Here is a 21,285-nt window from a genome sequence, read left to right as displayed (position 1 = left end):
AGCCCCCCCCCCCCCCCCCCCCCCCCCCCCCCCCCCCCCCCCCCCCCCCGAGAGTAGCGACATATCAAAAGAAATAAAGGAGCGGATCGAGGAGCTGATCGAGTAGCGACATATCAAAAGAAATAAAGGAGCGGATCGAGGAGCTGATCGAGTAGCGACAAATCAAAAGAAATAAAGGAGCGGATCGAGGAGCTGATCGAGTAGCGACAAATCAAAAGAAATAAAGGAGCGGATCGAGGAGCTGATTTTAATCAGATTGGTTTCCTCCGGGTACTCCGGTTTCTTCCCACATAAATGACCCCCTAGCGCAAACATTCGTGCATCATAAGGACCCCTTGGAAATAAGCTTTCGAGCTTTCATGGGTTATCCTTGGTATTCATGTATGTATGGAATAAATATTTATTTATTTTTATTGCTAACATGTAAAATACATTATAAAGTATTAAACAAGTACCACCGACACGTACCATTGTGTTAAAGTGAATTCGAAAGTGAAAATCAGAAAAAGAAATACAGGAGATTTTTTTTTTTTTTTTGTTGTTGTTGTTGTTGTTGTTGTTGTTTTGATTGATTGATTGATTTATCTATTTATTTCATTTGAAACAACCAAATAGTTGAAAGTACATACATGTACATGGTTAATCAGAATACACCAATCAAAGTTAAAACAGACAAATACATGAAAACATGCATAGAACATAGATTTATACGGGCAATGGTGTTTTCAAGGGAAATTCATCATTAATAATTTGGTTAAGATTTTTTTTTAACTGCTATAAAAATTTGACATGATATGGGTCATAAAAAGTAATTTTGATTAAAACATTCCTGTGATAATATTTTTATTTAAAAAGGGTCCAAAAAAGGAAGGTGGGTTTAAGATAATTGTCTAATACACCATGACACAAAGCAGTTTTTATAGCGATTTGTCCCATGGGGATCCGGGTTAGAATAAGTCCTCAGAACCCCTTGCTTGTCATATAGAAGGCGAGTAAATGGGGCGGTCCTTCAGATGAGACCGCAAAAACCAAGGCACCGTGTCACAGCAGTGTCGCACGATAAAGATCCTTCTCTGCTGAAAGGGCATAGGCCTAAATTTTGCAGCCCTTCACCGGCAGTGGTGAAGTCTCCATTTAAGTGAAATATTCTCGAGAGGGACGTTATACAATATTTAGTCAATCAATCTTGTATTTCGGTAGAGCATATTTTGATGAGTTTCGTAGATGGTATTTGTTTTCCTGCGCTTTCGGGAGAAGACCGTGGAGGCGATGTGATGGAATGTCCATGTCACTGAAACGTTTTAGACATATATTTTTCCTTCTGGTAGCAAGATTTTCAAGATTGGTATTTTCCATTGCATTTTTATAGGAGTCACGTGGTCGTACAATTTTTAAATCCCTCATTTCGATTGACTCTATTTCGTTACATTGGGAGGTTGTAAATCCTGTTGAAGGAATACTTATAAAACTTCTGTATAATACTATCTTACAGGAGGAGGAGGGATATTATAAATCTTCTGTATAATACTGTGTTACAGGAGGAGGAGGGATATTTATAAATCTTCTGTATAATACTGTGTTACAGGAGGAGGAGGAGGAGGGATATTTATAAATCTTCTGTATAATACTGTGTTACAAGAGGAGGAGGGATATTTATAAATCTTCTGTATAATACTGTGTTACAGGAGGAGGAGGAGGAGGGATATTTATAAATCTTCTGTATAATACTGTGTTACAGGAGGAGGAGGGATATTTATAAATCTTCTGTATAATACTGTGTTACAGGAGGAGGAGGGATATTTATAAATCTTCTGTATAATACTGTGTTACAGGAGGAGGAGGGATATTTATAAATCTTCTGTATAATACTGTGTTACAGGAGGAGGAGGGGTATTTATAAATCTTCTGTATAATACTGTGTTACAGGAGGAGGAGGGATATTTATAAATCTTCTGTATAATAGTGTGTTACAGGAGGAGGGATATTTATAAATCTGTATAATACTGTATTACAGGAGGAGGGATATTTCTAAATCTTCTGTATAGTACTGTGTTACAGGAGGAAGGATATTTATAAATCTTCTGTATAATACTATGTTACAGGAGGAGGAGGGATATTTATAAATCTTCTGTATAATACTGTGTTACAGGAGGAGGAGGGATATTTATAAATCTTCTGTATAATACTGTGTTACAGGAGGAGGAGGGATATTTATAAATCTTCTGTATAATACTGTGTTACAAGAGGAGGAGGGATATTTATAAATCTTCTGTATAATACTGTGTTACAGGAGGAGGAGGGATATTTATAAATCATCTGTATAATACTGTGTTACAGGAGGAGGAGGAGGGATATTTATAAATCTTCTGTATAATAGTGTGTTACAGGAGGAGGGATATTTATAAATCTTCTGTATAATACTGTGTTACAGGAGGAGGAGGGGTATTTATAAATCTTCTGTATAATACTGTGTTACAGGAGGAGGGATATTTATAAATCTTCTGTATAATACTGTGTTACAGGAGGAGGAGAGATATTTATAAATCTTCTGTATAATACTGTGTTACAGGAGGAGGAGGGATATTTATAAATTTTCTGTATAATACTGTGTTACAAGAGGAGGAGGGATATTTATAAATCTTCTGTATAATACTGTGTTACAGGAGGAGGAGGGATATTTATAAATCATCTGTATAATACTGTGTTACAGGAGGAGGAGGAGAGATATTTATAAATCTTCTGTATAATAATGTGTTACAGAAGGAGGTATATTCGATAAATACAGTATTTTATTATATACTTTCAATTTCATCTCTTCATTTTTCTTTAAAAGTTTGCGGGCATATATCACACAATATATGCCCGGAAAAATTCCGGCCCGCAATTTGTTAAAATTGAAATTATTGTTAATTTCTAAATGAAATTGAAAATATATAATAAAAAGGTTATAAACTTTGTATGGGAAAATATGACGACCTCAATTTTGTCGCTAAAAAACTCGGTCGTCATATTTTCCCATACAAAGTCTATAACCTATAAATATTGGAGGATACCCATACATTTTAGCGCTAAAATATAACTCGCAACAAAGTTACAAACACGCAGAATACAGCATGTAATACCTGCGCTTTGATAGTCAAGGTTGCTAGCGAGAACATGTATGTTTTTCTGAGCGAAAGTTGTAGACAAAAGCATGATGCCTTTTAAGAAAAACCGTTGTAAATTTTGCAAAAGTTTTAGAAGGAAACCTTTAAGGCTTCCTATATCTTGTTTTGTGGTCAAGAGTCATGCTCAGTTGCCAACTGTTGGTTGAAGAAAATAATGCATACAAGTATAAAAGCTTTTATACTGTAGTAGCTTAGAATACTAAATATTTGATACACTCTTAACAAGTAACCGTATACATTGTTTCTGATACTCAGAAGAATCAAAGTACTGAAAGTACTTAAAAGCGCTAAACTGACTTCATGAATTCTGTATGTAATGTTAATGAGCAGGAACAGCATTAAAAAAAAGGTTTATGCATTATTCTTTATTTTCGCATAACTAAGTAGTACATTTTCTGTAAGAAAATAACAAATATGGATTGGAAGCAATGTCCTGAAACTTTTCAACACGTAAATATAAATTTTATATGATGTTGTTAAAACAATGGTCACTATGATAATTTTGATCCCACACTAAACTAAAACCCTGTCCTTGGATCATGAAATTTACAATTTTGGTAAAGGACACCTATTCTTATTAAATATCTATAATCAGAATTTAGTATCAATAGCATTACCACCGCTGCGGTGGTCCAGAGGTAAAGTGTTCGCTCTGTATGCGGGCGATCGGGGTTCGAATCCCGGCCGCGACAGACCTAGTTCGCTAAACAGGTAGTGACAGTTCCATCACCAAACTCTCGGCATCAGGTGTGAATGTCACGGGTCCTCGGAGATGGCCTTTAAAACGGATGTCCCGTGTCACAGTAGGTGTGGCACGCTAAAGAACCCTCACTGCTCAATGGCTGTAAGCGCCGAGGATAGGCCTAAATTTGAAGCCCTTCACCGGTCTTGGTGACGTCTTCATATGAATTAAAAATTATTGAGAAGAACGTTAAACAAGATACAATGAATCAATAGCATTTAAGGCTATGTTATTCAAACATTTGACAAATGAACACTTTATACGCTGTTTAGCTCCCACCCATCTTCCCAAGGCAAGGGTTTCTGATCCGCTCTGCTCCGGTCCCTGGATCATTAAATGCTTTACATGACTATGCATTTTTTTCTCTTACAGATGTGATGTTATAGAGAAGAACATTTTTGGTAGAAAATGTGAAAACAGTTGTAATGGTAATTTTCGGTATAAAGTGTTCAATTGTTATTACGCAACTAACTTACTGTTGTCCAGTTAAATAGTGTATGAAATATTTTTAGAATACAACTGAAATGAAACAAATCAATAGTTTGATACATATATGTAAGTCACTTATAATAGAAAGGAACAAACAAACTGGACAAAAAAGAAAATTACACATAACCACATACACTAACAAATGCCACATGTCAAAACACACCAATAATGCAGGATTGTGAAACGCTTTACATCAATTTCATTACCTTACCAGAAATCATTTAAATACACACATAAACATGCATCTGTATGACTTGTACTACAGAATCCAGTGCATAATTATCTGTAAATAGCAATCAAACCATGAAAGTGGAATTATTTTTTGTAATCAATAATGAAGTTATTTTCAATTCAAAATCAGGTTGGAGAGAATCTGAATCCAAATAAGTCCGATAAATACATGTAAAACTGAAAACAAAATTTAGGAAGTTATTTAGAAAAGATGTTCATCATACATGTGCAATATTACTTTGAAACTGAATACTGCGTCATCAACAAGAGTGGAGATAGCTCATTTTTAACATGAAAGTTAGTGCAAGAGGATATACTAATTAAAATATGATGATGAATTAGATTAACATATAAGCATGGATTTACATTTAGCAATTGTAGTGATTGTATTTTATACGTAAATCTAAAAAAAAAAAAAAAAACAAACAAAGAGTTTGTACACAGGTATATTAAACGCTGTACTCATCAACTTGTGTGTATTACACTTCTTGTGTAAAAGCTCATATTCATATTGCAAAGGAGACTCATCCGTTTGTCTGAATGGGACATAATACACATTGCTATTGTTTTAATTTTATAAAACAGTTCTTTATATGAAAATGCCAATAGCCTTAGCAAAAAACCATAAGATTCGAAGCTTGTGTAGGAGTTCTAATATGAAAAAAAAAACCACGTAACAATAACTCGCAATAAATATGCAAACTTTACAACATGTAAAAGTAGCTAAATGAGAATCCCAAACTAGGCACTGAAAAGTTACAAAAGTAATTTTCAAACGGTAATGTTCAAACCGCTGTTAGAAATAATGAAGAGGCATCTCACCAAAAAACTAAATGCATCTTTTTTATATGAAAAGATCGTTCAGCGAAAACAAAATGTGGGGACAGGGAACAACGACAGTACATCCATGCCCCTCCCCCGTCTTCATCATTTGTACGTTCGGAAATACATGTAGCATATGCATGTCATTGTCAATTGTTTGTTTGAAGTACAAAGAAATTGAAAACACGATTACTTTTCGTTGTATGTAGCGTGCTGTGGACCGCAAACCATTTCACATTCATGCTTGACACAATGGCAATGTTTATCTAACACTTGTTCTAAACATATGTATTTCAGTATACAGCCCTCGTAAAATTCCACGCGGTGTTTTGAATACTTGAAACCGGGGTATTGTCTTCCATAATATGATATAATATAATATAATATAATGTTGTACCTTTTATCTTTTCCTTGCCCCAAGACTATTATTTTTAGTCTCATTTTTGAAACTAAATCACGAAATCAAATTTGATTGTGTTGACGATGATTCTGAAGAATATCTTGGTTGTTTAGAAATAATAAAGTAAGCTTAAGTTACACCGTTGCATCTTCTAAATTTCTGCATGACCGACTTACATATATGATAGGGAAAGGTGTAAGCAGTTACGCAATATCATCCTTCTGAGACACCGATATCTGTCCTTCGCTGTCAAAGCATAATCGTGCACAAATTCTTTCTCGTTCACAATGGACGCGGATCAGTTAATTTTTTACTGTGTTGCACACATTTTTGCTGCGTCGGACAAATATTTTACTGAATCGGAACAGCAGCCAAAACACACGTGGAAAACCCTCCTGTTTCGTGTATAGCTTCGTGTATGGTTTCTAATTATAGATTGCACCATGCAAATTGATTTTCCTGACCTCTAAGCGCCATGCGAAGGTAACAATGCAAAGGCACCCTAGCTAAAACGGTTTCGTATACATATTCTTATTCAATTTTAGATTTTGAATCACTTTAATTATTACAGACGCAGATTCAAATAGGAATTTTAACTGAAGAATGACCTGCATTTGTGTCTCACTTTCCCCAAGAATGAGGACAAAAATATCACCCTTTTTATACATATTTTGTTCACTGTTCAACGAGCTGTATTTCCGGGGGGAAATGCAACTGCAGATATGAATGTTATCCCCGTGCTAGATCGGTTGCAAAATTACGACTACTTTAAACACGACTTGGCTACAGCGATGCATGAATTCGCCTATAGGTGGCGATAAACCGGAAACATGATGACGAAAGCAAAACCCAACTGGCGGCAATAAGCGCCTAAGCTACGCTTAGCGCTTAAAAATAAAAGACAATCATTTTCACGATTTCAAAAATGATGTTTAGATTACGTGTACCCATATAATATATTGAGACATATAATGGACCAGGCTTGTCCTTGGTACTGGGGAATCCTATAGGTATTTAAATCGCAATTAGATACTCAATAAGAGCATAAATATAGATGGAGGTCAGTTCTAGGTCAAGAGTGCTGGCACGGAGCTAGTTCCCGCTTTGGTGCAGCAATCTCTTTAACCGATACTGTTGAAGACACCTACACTCGTATTCCCTCTGATAAAGTATTATTATTAAAAGCTCATAAAAGGAACACCTGAGTTTATCAGGTACTATGAAAAACACCATTTTCTTAAAATAGCGCACTCATATTGTTGCTTACTGACATAACGCTATCTAACAGGGAATTTTTTTTTTTCTTCTGTAGAACCCGTCCAAACATTTGTGAGGATTTAAACAAACGACATGACGACAACTGATAATTTGTTCTGTGAAGTACCTGATCTCGTTGTTTGAAGTGGGTTTTAAATTCAGTCATCAAATTTATCATGCATGACAGATCTTTTAAATTCTATCAACAATTAAAATAAAAAACTACATCTTAAAGAAGTATAAAGCAAACAGCTTTGTCAAATTATTACGTCAATTAAATTCTGTTGTAAGTAAGTGAGAAACAAAACATAAGGGTGTACAGATATAATTTTATGAATGAAAGAAAATGTATGTAAACTAAAATATTACACCTCACGGAGGGAAATTCATCCCGTGACAGATAATTAACTTCGGTTTTTCAAGGTCTCATCCGAGAGACGCGCTTTTCATTGTATAAGTTTGGAAATGAGCAATCCTTATATATGGTTTACACCAATCAGCTCCACCTCACGAATTATACGCTCTAACAGAGAGTTGACGTGAATGACCCATCATTTCAGATATAATTTGGTGTAATAATTAGATAGTAATATTAGGTATATCAAAGTGTTTTAACCGTAAATATAACCGATATCATTCAACTCTTACAGTATTTTCTGAACATGTCTATAATTACAGAGAGTTGACGTGAATGACACATCATTTCAGATATAATTTGGTGTAATAATTAGATAGTAATATTAGGTATATCAAAGTGTTTTAATCGTAAATATAACCGATATCATTCAACTCTTACAGTATTTTCTGAACATGTCTATAATAATTTGTCTTGAAAATTATGTCTAATGTTATGTATGCACTAAGGCGACGTAGGCACATAGTAACCTCTTCCCCCTTTTTAATGATACTAAATAAATAAGAAATCTCGGAGGAACGTAAAATAAACAATACACAAACCAAAGTAAAAAGAAGAAAAATATCTATCTACATAAAACATAAACTCAAGGTATTCCATATACCCCTTCGACATCAAAATCCTAGATCCACCTCCAACTTCTCTTCTGAGTGATTGAACAGAAAATGCATATGTATTGTATTCCAATGAAAATGATATTTTCAAAACCCATGTTTATTATCCAATTCTTAACACCCGGGAGATGTTACATAATAAAGTACATAACTTAGATTGTAGATAAGATATACATAAGTTCTTATGATTTTAGGGTAGGACAAAGTTTCCAGAGAATCCATATCCGTCAAATGCACGATGACCATAAACAATCAGTCCGAATTCTGATTTATCTGTTGTTGATAAAACAAATGTTTCACCAGTATTTTTGACTTGAAAGACACGGACGTCGTATGCTTTATCTAAATACACAGAACTCTGATAAACAGTGTTATAATGATCTCTAGAGAGGCCATTTATCTGAAGGTTGTCTATGGAGACTGCTGGAATTATTAGACATAGGAAGTTTTCTGTATATCCAGATGGTATTGTGATCTTGTAGAAAGCGAGATACTGATGCACGCCGGGAATGACCGTCATGTAAGTATCATATGGCAAGCCCATTCCAAAACCGGTAATTGAAACAGGTTGGCTCGAAACTAAAACTGCTATTTGATTTGATTTCAAATTTCTGAATTCTCTCTCATTCAAAATCCACGATGATTCGCTGCCCTCAATAGTGATATTGACTGCGTTGTGAGTTTGGGTTACTACCTGAATTAATGTTTCTGAATTATGGAAAAACGGGGGCACAATGAACTGATGATCTAATTCTGTCGTTGGTGGTAGCTGAGTTAGCATGTGATTGCAGCCACCACTATTTTTTAGCTTATTACATCTGTTTCCGGAGAACACTGCTATTGGTTCTGTAGATGTTATAAACGTCCCACTCAGATCTGTATTATGGTTAGCCTGGAAAGTTTCGAATCTGTCCAAAGTTATGGAGAAAACATCGCCATCACTATACGTCCCACCAAGTAGCGTGATTCTAGAAGTATTGGCCATTTTAAATTTTATCGTTATGTCTGTTCTGTCAATGAGGGCTCCTATAGCAAACTGACTATAGTCGATTGACGTGGAATAAGGTTCTGTTGTAGAAATGAGATACTGATTAGACAGTTTGTGTGTTGGAATAACCAGTGTCCCGTCGTTAGTATTTATATAAAAGCTATCGAAAATAGTTACGGTGGATAGTTCAGAAGTCCGAACTATCACCGCCTTTGGTTCTACTTTTACATATTCACATGTAAGCTCAAATGGAAGTGTAAATTTTGAATTAGATGTAATAGATACACTGCTGTCAACTGCTGATTTAATGCTCGGCTTTAAATGAGGGGAACTTGATATATTGACTGTGGTTTCATTATCCGTTGTTACGTAAATTGTTAAGGATCCTGAAGCATATGGGTGATTTCTCATGTTGTCATTGTCATTTTGGTCGTTGGATGAGATTCGGGCGATGACAGAAGACTCTCACCTAAATTTATTGCAAATTTCATGAATCGTATCATGTACTCTAGCCACCAATGATTATTATTGCAAAAATAGAAACTGGAGAATTTGTCCTCAATTTGAATCGACAGCGTACGATTGATTGATTGATTGATTATATATTGTCTAAAGTCTCTCTTGAGAATATTTCACTCACATGAAGACATTACCATTGCCGGTGAAGGGTTGCAAAATTTAGGCCTATGCCCGGCGCTTATGACAGGGAGTGATCTTTATCGTGCCACACCTGCTGTGACACGAATCTCAGTTTTTGCAGTCCTATCTGAAGGACCGCCCCATTTATTCGCCTCTTACAACAAGCAAAGGGTACTGAGGACTATTTTAAGGTACATGTAGCTCACAACATTAAAGCTTATACTCTGTATGACACCACGTCACAAGATGACGATTTAAATGTTTTGTGAAATTATTTGTATCGATCGACTTGTTTGTCTAGAATCGTAGCTCAGTGGTTAAAGCTTGGGCTGGTGAACCGCAGATCTCGAGTTCAAATCCCCCAGAATCTTTTGTTTATATGTGTTGAAATAATTTTTATTGAAAATCGTATTTTTATCAAAATTTGTATATTGTTTGCCTTTGTGGCATACATACTTATTGTATATCATCATATCTTTCATAATTAATAAATCAATTCGTACAGATTTGAGTAACTATTTCTGGGTGTATTAAGCCACCTTAAACCGGATCGACAGTTAACGATAAATTCACAAAAGGTTTGGTGATGTCCTATCAAAATTCAAGAAAATGCTCAAAGCGATGCAATGGAGATTTCAAGACTGGACATGTCCCTAGCAATATGCATATCTCTAAAATGAAACTTGAATAAAATTCTTCAAAAGGACCTTATCAGTTAATGTTGCAAAGTACATGTATTAGGTATAAAGAAAATCAGTCTTTGAAACCTGAAATACTTCTTCTTTATTGTAAACTATATCAACAAAGTTGAAAAATATTAAGTTTATGTGGTAAACAAATGATATCAGATGATTTTAGATCTTTATTTTTAGGCGCTCGCTTTTTAAAATCACACTTAATTCAATTAGAAATATTCATATTTCTTGTATTCGCTCGCCTCATAATTTTTATCTCCAAAATGAAAAATAGCATCACTGAAGAGGCATTATTTGTCGAAATGCGCATCTGGTGCATCAAAATTGGTACCGTATAAGTTTTACATTATGACCCCTGGGTCGAGGCCTCTGCTGGTGGACTGTTAGTTCCCGAGGGTCTCTACAGCCCAGTAGCTAAGTACTTCGTTACTAGCTTGAAAATACGGATGTAAATTTAATTGCTGTTATAAAATTTAGAAATTCATTTCAAAATTAAGGATTATCTCCCTCATGCACAGCTCTTATCCTTAGACGAATTTGGCTCCACTTTTTTGGCACGTTGTTTTTGGCTATATTTAGCTCTAAAACTTCATAGTTATTTCTGATTTCAAACATTTCGGTTGAGCATCACTGAAGAGACATTATTTGTCGAAATGCGCATCTGGTGCATCAAAATTGGTACCGTATAAGTTTTACATTTGTAAAATAATTTCGCCCTCTCGCCTCACTTTTTTTGTTTGAAAATCCGAAGAACTATTTTACAGATTGGTGTGGCCCAAGAGCCACTTTCACCGCTATTTCAGTACTTACACTGACAGTTTTTCTGCTTGACGTATGTCAATTCTCCTTCCAGGATGTTTAATCTAACTTCTTGGTCTTTTACAACTTTCAATAACACGTCTAGTTCTTTTCTCAGAATTTCTATTTCATATGACCTTGCACAGGGATCTGTGACAAAATCAATTATTTGGCCACTGTAAATTTCTGCCATACACACGAATAGAAGAGACGTCGAAATCAGGTATGGGTTGTTCCTTGTCAGAGTCATGATTTGTCTGTCAAAATTAGAAACGCTAAATTCAACAGAACGCAGATAAATGAAAACACATTAAATATCATTACTTATAAAATGTAGGAATGTAACTATCCAATACACCTATCAACACTTCGCCGCGAGTTACGTCCCTTTGCGGGGTCAGCCAAAGGTCAATCGGTGAAAAACCAAGTTTTCCTTCTTTACCTTACCAAATGTAAGATGTTATTACTTTGAATTTTAGCCATTTACCAAGTTTTCATACAAGTTAATGGGTTGCCCCAATCTGGGGCATATTGTTGTTGACTGTAATTGATGGAAAAATAACAGATGTCAAAGCTACAGATGGGAAAATTACAAAGGCCAACGTGGGGAAATGCGATTTTTATCCGGGAGATGGCGGACAAGGGACGTAACTTTCGCGAAGTGTTGATACGTGTATATTGTCGCATGCATTATATCTAGGTCCACGGTCCGTGTGTTAAAGTCACACATATCCACACTCTTCTTCAAACATCTATTTTTTTTTTTTTTCAACAAATCACCAATATTTTAGAAGATTTTCCATAATATTCAATTAAATACAGAATTCTACAATTTTGAAAATGGTGTCAACAATTTATCCAGTTACAATAGTGGTATCTATTATTTATCTAATTTCAATAATGGTTTAAAAATTATCCAAGGTCTTGTCTTCGAAATTAAACAGTAGCCCCGATGACCGTGGCTAGTAAAATCGGGATCGGGCTACCAAAAATTATTAGATTAATTTGAATCTCCTGTTTTGATGATGTGGGGTCGGGCGGGAGGGGGGTTCAACTTTGATCCATCGTGTATCTTATTAAAAACAGGCCCTTTGTTATATGATATGTCTCTGAAGGAAATAATTGCTGTAAAATTGTGAATTACTATTTCGACGACAGAACAAAATAAGCCATACAAACTTTTATAATCTTTTCCGTGTTAGAAAACCTATCCAGAGGCTCTGAATGAACCAAAATTATATCATTGTCTTCCCGCACAAAAACTGATTCTATATCAGCTATGAATTCGATGACATTTGAAGATTTCGACCGTATTCATCCTAGTGAAGTCAATAGGTTTGATGATACCTTGAAGTTCAAATGACTTCAGCCGGTGTAACCAGAAATTTTGCTTTTGCCTTCTCTTGGTATTGGACCAACTTGGACCATGGACAGGTTTACTGTTTTTCTTACGTACTGTTTCTGGTAGACATAACAACTGACGGGCTACAGAATAAGAGCTGATATTCTATATAATAACGTTTTTGCACTTCTACCAGTCATGATTAGTACGGGAATACCCTAGTCAGCTTATCCTCTGTTTCTTGAGTTGGTCCACATCGTTTCCTTTTCTTGTTCATTTATTAAAAAAAACTATTAGATATTCTTATTTTCTATTTTATTTTTATGCTTATTATATTTATCATTTATTGATTTTTAATATTTTTATAATTATTCATTATTATCATTCACTTATCTATTTATTCTTAGTGCATAGTAACGAGGGAATCTCACCGTGAACGAGTTGACCTTTGCACTGATTAACATAATTAGCTAACTCGTCCTATTTGAGATTAATCCAGTCTATGATTACTGCTTTGAGCATTGTGGATCAGTCCAATGGAGGAATAGGATTGATTAGCAAGCCAGGAACAATAAATGTTTAATTTGCAAAGTAAATATGTTTGTATATTTGGTTACGTTCACTCCTAATTCTTTTCCGTATATCTTTGGCCATCTTATATAAGCCGTCTCGTTTGTCATGAAGAAGGCAATTGTTCGTGTTGTTGTTCACTGTAGTGTTTTGTATAAGAATTTGACATTGTATCCACGCTGAGGATCCGACACTGATAAATATCGAGTGTTGTTGCAATTCAATATTTATATATACCTACATTTCATAAACTATATTATGGTATAGCATAATGGATTGATTAATTGATTAAATATTGTTTAACGTCCCTCTTATGAATTTTTCACTCATATGGAGACTTCAATATTGCCGGAGAAGGGCAACAAAATTTAGGCCTATGCTCGGCGCTAACGCCCTTTGAGCAGGGAGGGATCTTTATCGCGGCACACATGTTGTGACATTGGGCCTCTGTTTTTGCGATCTCATCCGTAGGACCGCCCCATTTAGGTGTCTCGTAAGACAAGCAAGGGGTACTGAGGACCTATTCTAACCCGGATCCCTACTGTCAGACTGTATCTGACCCAATGATAGGTTGTATTGGCAAACTAGATTGTTATAACGACTATAGAATTTGCGAAATCGAGACTGTTTAAACCCCATGTACCATCACCTTGTTTGTCAGTAGGCTGCCTCGACTTAAAAACTGGTTACACAGAACAAGTCCTTGCGTATCGAATCAGTTGAGATATAAACACCATATGCAGGTGATAATGGAATATTGCTTTATAGATATGGGAAGTTGACGATGGAGACACTGAAATCATCCCGTTTGTCATAAAAATGAGTTGTTAGTTTGCCGTTCATACCTATTTTCAATACAAGAGGCCCAAGGGCCTAGAATCGCTCTTCTGATAAATTGTACAACCCCACCATTTCTATTCTTAGCCTCTTAGTATTCTAAATCTTTAGTTAAATCCTAAGAATTCAAAAAAAGTAGGTCAATGTGACCTACTTTTTGGTTTACACATTTTGAGAACCCAAGAAATATCAACTGACAAAGTTTGATGATTTTAAGCCAATTATTATCTGAATATTGAAATATAGCTGTCAAATTCCAATCGTAGGTCATGGTGACCTACTTTTTGGTCAGCGAACTCCGAACATGCAAGACCCATCAACTGAAAAAGTTTGATGACTGTAGGTCAAATAGTATCTGAAATATATAAATATAGCCGTCCAATTCCAAAAGTAGGTCAAGGTGACCTACTTTTGGGTCGATACACTCCGAAGACTCAAGATGCATCAACTGACAAAGTTTGATGATTGTAGGTCAATTAGTGACTGAAATATATAAATATAACTGTCAAATGCCAAAAGTAGGTCACGGTGACCTACGTTTTGGTCGACACAAACCGAAGACTGAAGACGCATCAACTGACAAAGTTTGATGATCCTAGGTTTTACAGTGCCCAAAATATGCATCTAAAATTGAAAATGTGAAATTTGAATATCTGCAAAATTCAAAAAGTAGGTCACTGTGACCTACTTTTTTATAAATATGTTTCAAGGCCTCAAGATGCATCAACTTACAAGATTTGATGATTCTAAACCTCTCGGTATTTGAAATAACAACTTAAAATATATCTATAAATGATAAGCCATAAAATTCAGAAAGTAGGTCACGGTGACCTATTTTTCAGTTGACGCATTTTAAGGTCCCATGATCCACCAACTGACAAGTTTTGATGATCATAGGCTTCAAAGTGTCCAAGATATGCATCAAAATTAATTTTAAAATAAATACCTGCAAAATTCAAAAAGTAGGTCCACCGTGACCTACTTTTGAGACAAATGGACACAAGGTCCTAAGATGCATCAACTGTCAAAATTTGATGATCCTAGTCCTTATAATGACTAAAATATCAAAGATTTAAGGAAATATAAATTTAGGTAAACTTTGAAGTGACCTTGAGACCACGCCCTTTGCCCCAGGGTAATGCCTTGAACAATTTTTAATCTACAACATATCCTCATCCTTATGTGTAAGTTTGGTGATAATCTGCCCAGTGGTTCTTGAGAGGAAGATTTTTTAGCAACCACTACTTTTGTTTGTATTTTCCTGATTATCTCCCCTTGTTAAAGGGTCACATCCCTCTATTTAGTATGTATGAAAGCCCTTGGGCCAATGATACCCTGTAACAAATTTGAAAAAAATTGGCCAAGGGGTTCTTGAGTTATAGCCCTTTTTCTAAAAAGTTTACGCACACCGCACAAATGGCCATAGCATTAGCTCTTTGAGCCTTCGGTTCAGAAGAGCTAAAAATACCTAAGTATGAAGCAGAAGCGAACGACTCTGTGGTGTCTTTTATTTCCAGTATACAAGTCAACATATGAATGAAAAGTATCACAGAAAACAAAATAATATTCACTTTTTGTGAATGAAGGCACTCATTACCTGGCATGTGTTGAGATACCAATAATTTTAATTATCGAATATCTCTAACAATTTCAAGACCTGGATTTAAAAATAGATTTTTTTTTACTTACGTGTAAAACTGCTTCTACCTGTATGCAACTGGTAGATACACGTAGAAATATCACGGTATGCCAATGACGTTTGCAAATTTTAATGACGTTACAGGTACACGTTCGATAATTACCTGTAGCTCTCTAATGTCAGAATTCGTGCATATAATCTTGTCTCACCTACAAATCCAACATGGATTCCTTGTTATTTTGACCTTCAGTGTTTAAATATAGTTTTAAAGTTTGATTTGACCAAGTTCCTGCTTGGCAGCTATGAGAAAATTTATTAATGAAACACTAGGTTGAGTTTAGTTTCATGGTTTGAAAAATTTCAAAAAAGTTTTCATTAACTTCGAAACGGTTTGATGGTTTAACCCCTTCTCTACCGTACCGGTCAGTTTGACCGGTGGTGCGTAAAAACAGGGCAACGCAAAAGGAGTGCCTCTAAATCTTTGAAACTACGGTCATAAGATATATGATCTATATATCATATTTTTGGAAATTGTCTCTATTTTTTGACTATGTAAAAATCAATAACGTAAGTAAAGCCATTAGATTAAAAAAAAGCATTTAAAGTGAAGGGTGGCTAATTCGTCTAAATATGACGCAACGCTTTGTCGCAGGGTCATTTTCCCGCTCGATATGATTTTTTTTATTTTCCTTATGAATTCAATATTTTTTATATTTTTGAAAAGCATATATTTCCTGCTTTCAGAAGATATAAAAATTATTTTTAATGTCTGGCAAAGTTATAGGAAAATAGCAATTTTTTGCACATGTACCTTTTCTTACGATTTTATTTCTCAATGTTTAAACATATCGGCGTTTTACCTATATTTATATATGGAAATAGGGAAAAGTAAATACAGCCTGTAAAAGTAGAGGAAATTTCCTTTTTGAGGGGCCCTTATTCGTGATATAATTCTCGGTAGTTTTTATATTACGATAAAATGAAATTGGGACATGCTGCGCGGTTTTCTTTAAAATTAGCGACAAAACGTCGTCGCTAAAAGCGATCGACGCGCGTCCCACAATATTTTAAAGTGGTGAAAACTATAAAATTTGCATTGTCCTCTTTTAGTAAATTCAGTAAATTTTGATACACTAAAACAATGTACACATATGTATGAAGTAATCAGCCAGGTATTCTCTGCTTTTTTTAAACGCATTAAACGAATATTGGTATATAAGTTACACAACCTACATGCAACTTCATAAAACACCTATTGAGAGTGTTACATCGGCAGAGTAAATAAAAAAAAAAAGATAAATAAAATACTTCAAATTCAGATATAAACGTTATATTTGTTCGGAATAGTAATAATTTTCCCCTTGCCAAACAAATAAAACTAAAAAGAAGTTCGCATATATAGCCTATAGGCCTATACATTTATTTTTCCGTCATCGGGATCGCGGGCCCCGCGGGGTTTTCTGAAAGTGTGCACGGGGAACACACGTGTTTCCGTTTCAACGAAAACAACACGGCTTCACAGGTGCTTGTGGACAGGACTTCCGGTACCCCCCTTCTTTTATTTTTAAATGTTCAATTCCTTGGGTATTTCGGACGTATTTTTGATAAAATATGTAACTTCAGAGTTTATCTATTTCAATGGAATACACAAATCTCGCATAGAAACTGTTTTTAAAAATGTCATATCACCGATCATAATATATGAACATTATGATCGGTGATATGACATTTTTAAAAACAGTTTCTATGCGAGATTTGTGTATTCCATTGAAATAGATAAACTCTGAAGTTACATATTTTATCAAAAATACGTCCGAAATACCCAAGGAATTGAACATTTAAAAATAAAAGAAGGGGGGTACCGGAAGTCCTGTCCACAAGCACCTGTGATCTAAACCAAGTGAATAACACTGAATTGTTTATTAAGAGCTGACATCATTTAATCTGTCCTGGTCCGGCATCAATCCGTCTGATTAACACCCCCCCCCCTTTTCTAGAATTCTTTCCTTACCTGATGACCGAGTGTAAAAAGGGGGTGTATTTAGTGTACAATGAGAAGGGGGATGGGGTGGTTTTAATCAGACTGGACATTCATGGCCGCTGGTGAGAGGGCTATTTTCCATGATTTTTCCATGTTTATTAAAAATTATCTTTCTATGAAAAGAAACACAATCTGTTAGGAAAACACATGTTACGTCATTGTAATGATAAAATTTATTAATCATAATTTGAATTATTTTCTTCATATTGTAACAGAAATATAAATGAAATGTGTGTTTGGGCCGAAATGGGGGATGGAGGGGTGGGGGTGGGTGGGTACGTAACATCAATCAAAGTCTGATTATGACAGGCTAATGAAAAATCATAGATTTCTCTTTTATCTAAATACATGTATTTTATATACACTTAGTAGCCTTGTGACCACAAATCACATGTGATCCATACATGCTGGTACTGGTATGCTATCATCTTGCCTAGATTTTCTCTAATTTCGACTAAATCCACACATCATCAGAGTACCATGCAAGGGGATTTAGACACTATGTACCATGAAGAACCAGTTCAATTCTACTTTTATATCTGGGGTCACATACTTTCCCTCAGAATTGCAGTATTTTCGCTGGACCCTGTAGGTTTTAACCCGAATTTATTCAGTACCCCCCCCCCCCCATGTACATGCTAGGCATAATGCTGATACCTACATCATGCATATATTTTTTTTTCATTACGCACTCACTCTGCTACACTCGCAATCTATAATAAATCATTCTATTCATTTCTAACACATGTACGCAATCCTCTACCAAATGTCATTTCAAATACAGGATATCTCTATCTTTAGATAAATTTGAGCTGTACTTAAGTGCGAAACTGTTCCTTGCTACCATGAAACTTATATTTTGCTTTAAAACATAAACCAACAATTCTTAATTGTAATTTCTTTTCATCTTTAAAAAGGGTATTGACATCCCAATATTTAGTTGGAAGTTCCTAGGTATCGTCAGCTAGTGACAGTCTGCTGGCAAATCCAGACATGCATTGAAAGGATGCTGATGTGGAGGACACAGGAACACCTGATCCAAGAACTGTGGCATTTCATTCGGAGCGACAGCTTGGCATTCAGTTAGTATGACTCTTTGAGGTTGAATATACGGTTAGATCTGTATACATTTGGTTAACAATAAAATGAATAAATAATAATAAATAAATCCAGATAATACATTCAGAAATGGAATCATGGCGTCATGATACACTGATATGCGGTTTTGGGTTGTTGTTTTTTTTTGTTTTTGTTTTTTTTTTACTGTTTTTACTGCATTACTAGGTATCACATACATACTGTCATACAGAAAGAGACAAAAAACGGAAAATCATTATTCCATTTCTAATTATAAGGTATGACAAGTTTTCTAAATCCTGACAAATAAGGCAGGGTGGCCAATACTGATTTCATTTGCAATTTCCTTTCAGATATTAGACCCTATTATTCAGAGAACTGCAGATTTTATGAAGCTGTTTTTTGACAGAAGATTTGGTTTTCTCCATCTGTATTGCCACCAACCATTATGCTGAGATGGTCATATCTAGGGGGAAGGAGTGTCAATATGCTTCCCAAGGAAGAGGAATTGTACAGGTGTTACTAGTTTTAAAGTACTGATATTGTGATTGTGATTCCCAGTTTAAAATGAATAATAAAATGCAAACTAAAAAGATTATCTTTACGAAAATTAATCTTGCTGTGCGTCTAACACATTTATCAGTGTACTACAATTACCTCTGATAAAATTTCATAAGTAATTAAATGCATACTAGTAATTTTCAGAGGGCCTTGACTATAGAAAACATTTACAGAGCCAATTGAGCATTCAAAAGCTCTGACAATGCATTAGTATTTAGGGCTAAGTATAAAGAAATCTCTTTTTTTCCAGATTTTTGTGCATTATCTTATACATGTCTGCTGTGAAGTTCCAGTCAATAGACAGATATTGGTCAATACATGCCCCATCAGAACAACCCAGTACAGTTTATCAAGAATGATGTCTAGAAATAAGTTTTAAGAGGTTGAATATAAGAACATTTTTGTTAAATATGATGCAAGTACATTTAAATCTAGTGATTGAAAGTAAGTACTTGAACATTCGTATACGTTGAACTTGCAGAGGAAAAACGGGTAGTACTTTTTGAGAACATTTGATAAGGTGTTGTTGCTTAGCAACCAAATATATTTGAATACAAAAATTTAATTATCTTAGATTAACAATAAAGATCTTTGTTTTATGTTGCAATATTTGTCCTATATAGTGAAACATAATAGCAAAACGTCATATTATTAGAAAATGATGGATATGTATATAAAGTACGAAGTTTTTCCATTTTATGGCCTTTGACCTTAATTCTTTTCATTATATTTTTGGTTTAAAACCTTTTAAAAATATTAAGATATATTTAAAGATTACATTTTTAAAACAATGTGACATTCACTAATCATCTTGCAATGTGATTATGTTTAAATTGTGTCGAATGTATTATGAAATACAGTTACGAGATTGATCACTGTTCGTTATCTTCACCTTTCATGCAGAAAGGCAACTTATGGTCATAATTGTACTATGAGTTTTGTTGCTTAGCAACCAAAAATATTTGTTTGTCAATGACATTGATTGAAGTGTTTTTGTAATATCTTAAAAGACACACGAGCTCACACATTTAGAATTTCCTATTTTTGACTATAAGCTAGTGAGAGGGGTCGTGATATATGAAAAGTGAGGATAGCGAACAGTGATATATATATATATATATATATATATATATATATATATATATATATTGCAAAGAGAAAATATTGCAAAAAATGTGTACTTATATGACCTTTGACCCGTAGATCTTTTTGAGGTCATGGGATACCTTGACAAACTTTATAAGGAATTGTTTTCTGTCCAATTCCTAACAAAATTATTTTTCACATGCCTACCCCAAATCGTAATGCATGCAGATTTAAATCGACTTAAAAATATTGTTATTTAGTCTTTAAAAACCTCTAAAATGTCCCGGTAGAGAAAACAACATAATAAAGAAGAAATCTGAAACACTTTATACCCTATACCAGAAATAATTTAAATGTACACAAAAATTCTCAAGAACTTTTAGTAAACTTGAAATCGCAAAACTTTTCTCAAATCAATAACATCAAAACCTATTACTTTTCAACACTATACACGACCATTCCTCGCGCTGAATTAAAGACTAGAATTTTTGACATCATAGACAGTTGCTTCTTCAACAAATATGGCAAAAGGAATAATTCATATCTAGTGATCAGTCATTCAAAAACTTACTTTGTTAAATACCACTCTGATTCCACGCGCAATTACTCTGATGTTGAAATAAAAAAATATGTTAGAGTTCCTCATTGACAATATCTTCGTTGTCTTTGGTGATCAGGTCTTCCAACAGTCTGTTGGAATTCCCATAGGCACGAATTCTGCACCTTTGTTAGCTAATCTGTTTCTATAGTCTTATGAAGCAGAATTTATTCAAAAACTTCTACGTGAGAAGAAAAAAATCTCTTGCTGTGGCCTTCAATTCGACATTTAGATATATCAACGACGTTTTGTCTATTTACAATAATAATTTTCATTC

General features: G+C 34.7%; 1 protein-coding gene and 1 long non-coding RNA gene across 2 annotated transcripts; one reads left to right on the top strand and one right to left on the bottom strand.

Annotated features, from left to right (window-relative positions):
• Positions 1-7,417: 7,417 nt before the first annotated feature.
• Positions 7,418-15,876, bottom strand: LOC125662635 (IgGFc-binding protein-like). The gene is made up of 3 exons (XM_056146691.1): positions 15,696-15,876; positions 11,270-11,514; positions 7,418-9,594 (listed from the first exon to the last, which is right to left on the bottom strand). The coding sequence occupies exon 3, from the start codon at positions 9,534-9,536 to the stop codon at positions 8,328-8,330; it is 1,209 nt and encodes a 402-aa protein (XP_056002666.1). The 5' UTR covers positions 9,537-9,594; positions 11,270-11,514; positions 15,696-15,876; the 3' UTR covers positions 7,418-8,327.
• LOC130049264 (uncharacterized) lies at positions 8,330-19,356 on the top strand. The gene is made up of 3 exons (XR_008797762.1): positions 8,330-8,657; positions 18,604-18,768; positions 19,117-19,356. It is a non-coding gene; the product is annotated as an uncharacterized LOC130049264 (long non-coding RNA).
• The last annotated feature ends 1,929 nt before the right edge of the window (positions 19,357-21,285 follow it).

Source organism: Ostrea edulis, chromosome 8, assembly GCF_947568905.1.
Source record: "Ostrea edulis chromosome 8, xbOstEdul1.1, whole genome shotgun sequence".
NCBI lineage: Eukaryota > Metazoa > Mollusca > Bivalvia > Ostreida > Ostreidae > Ostrea > Ostrea edulis.
Note: the sequence above shows the minus strand (reverse complement) of the source record. Positions and strands in the feature narration are given on the sequence as shown.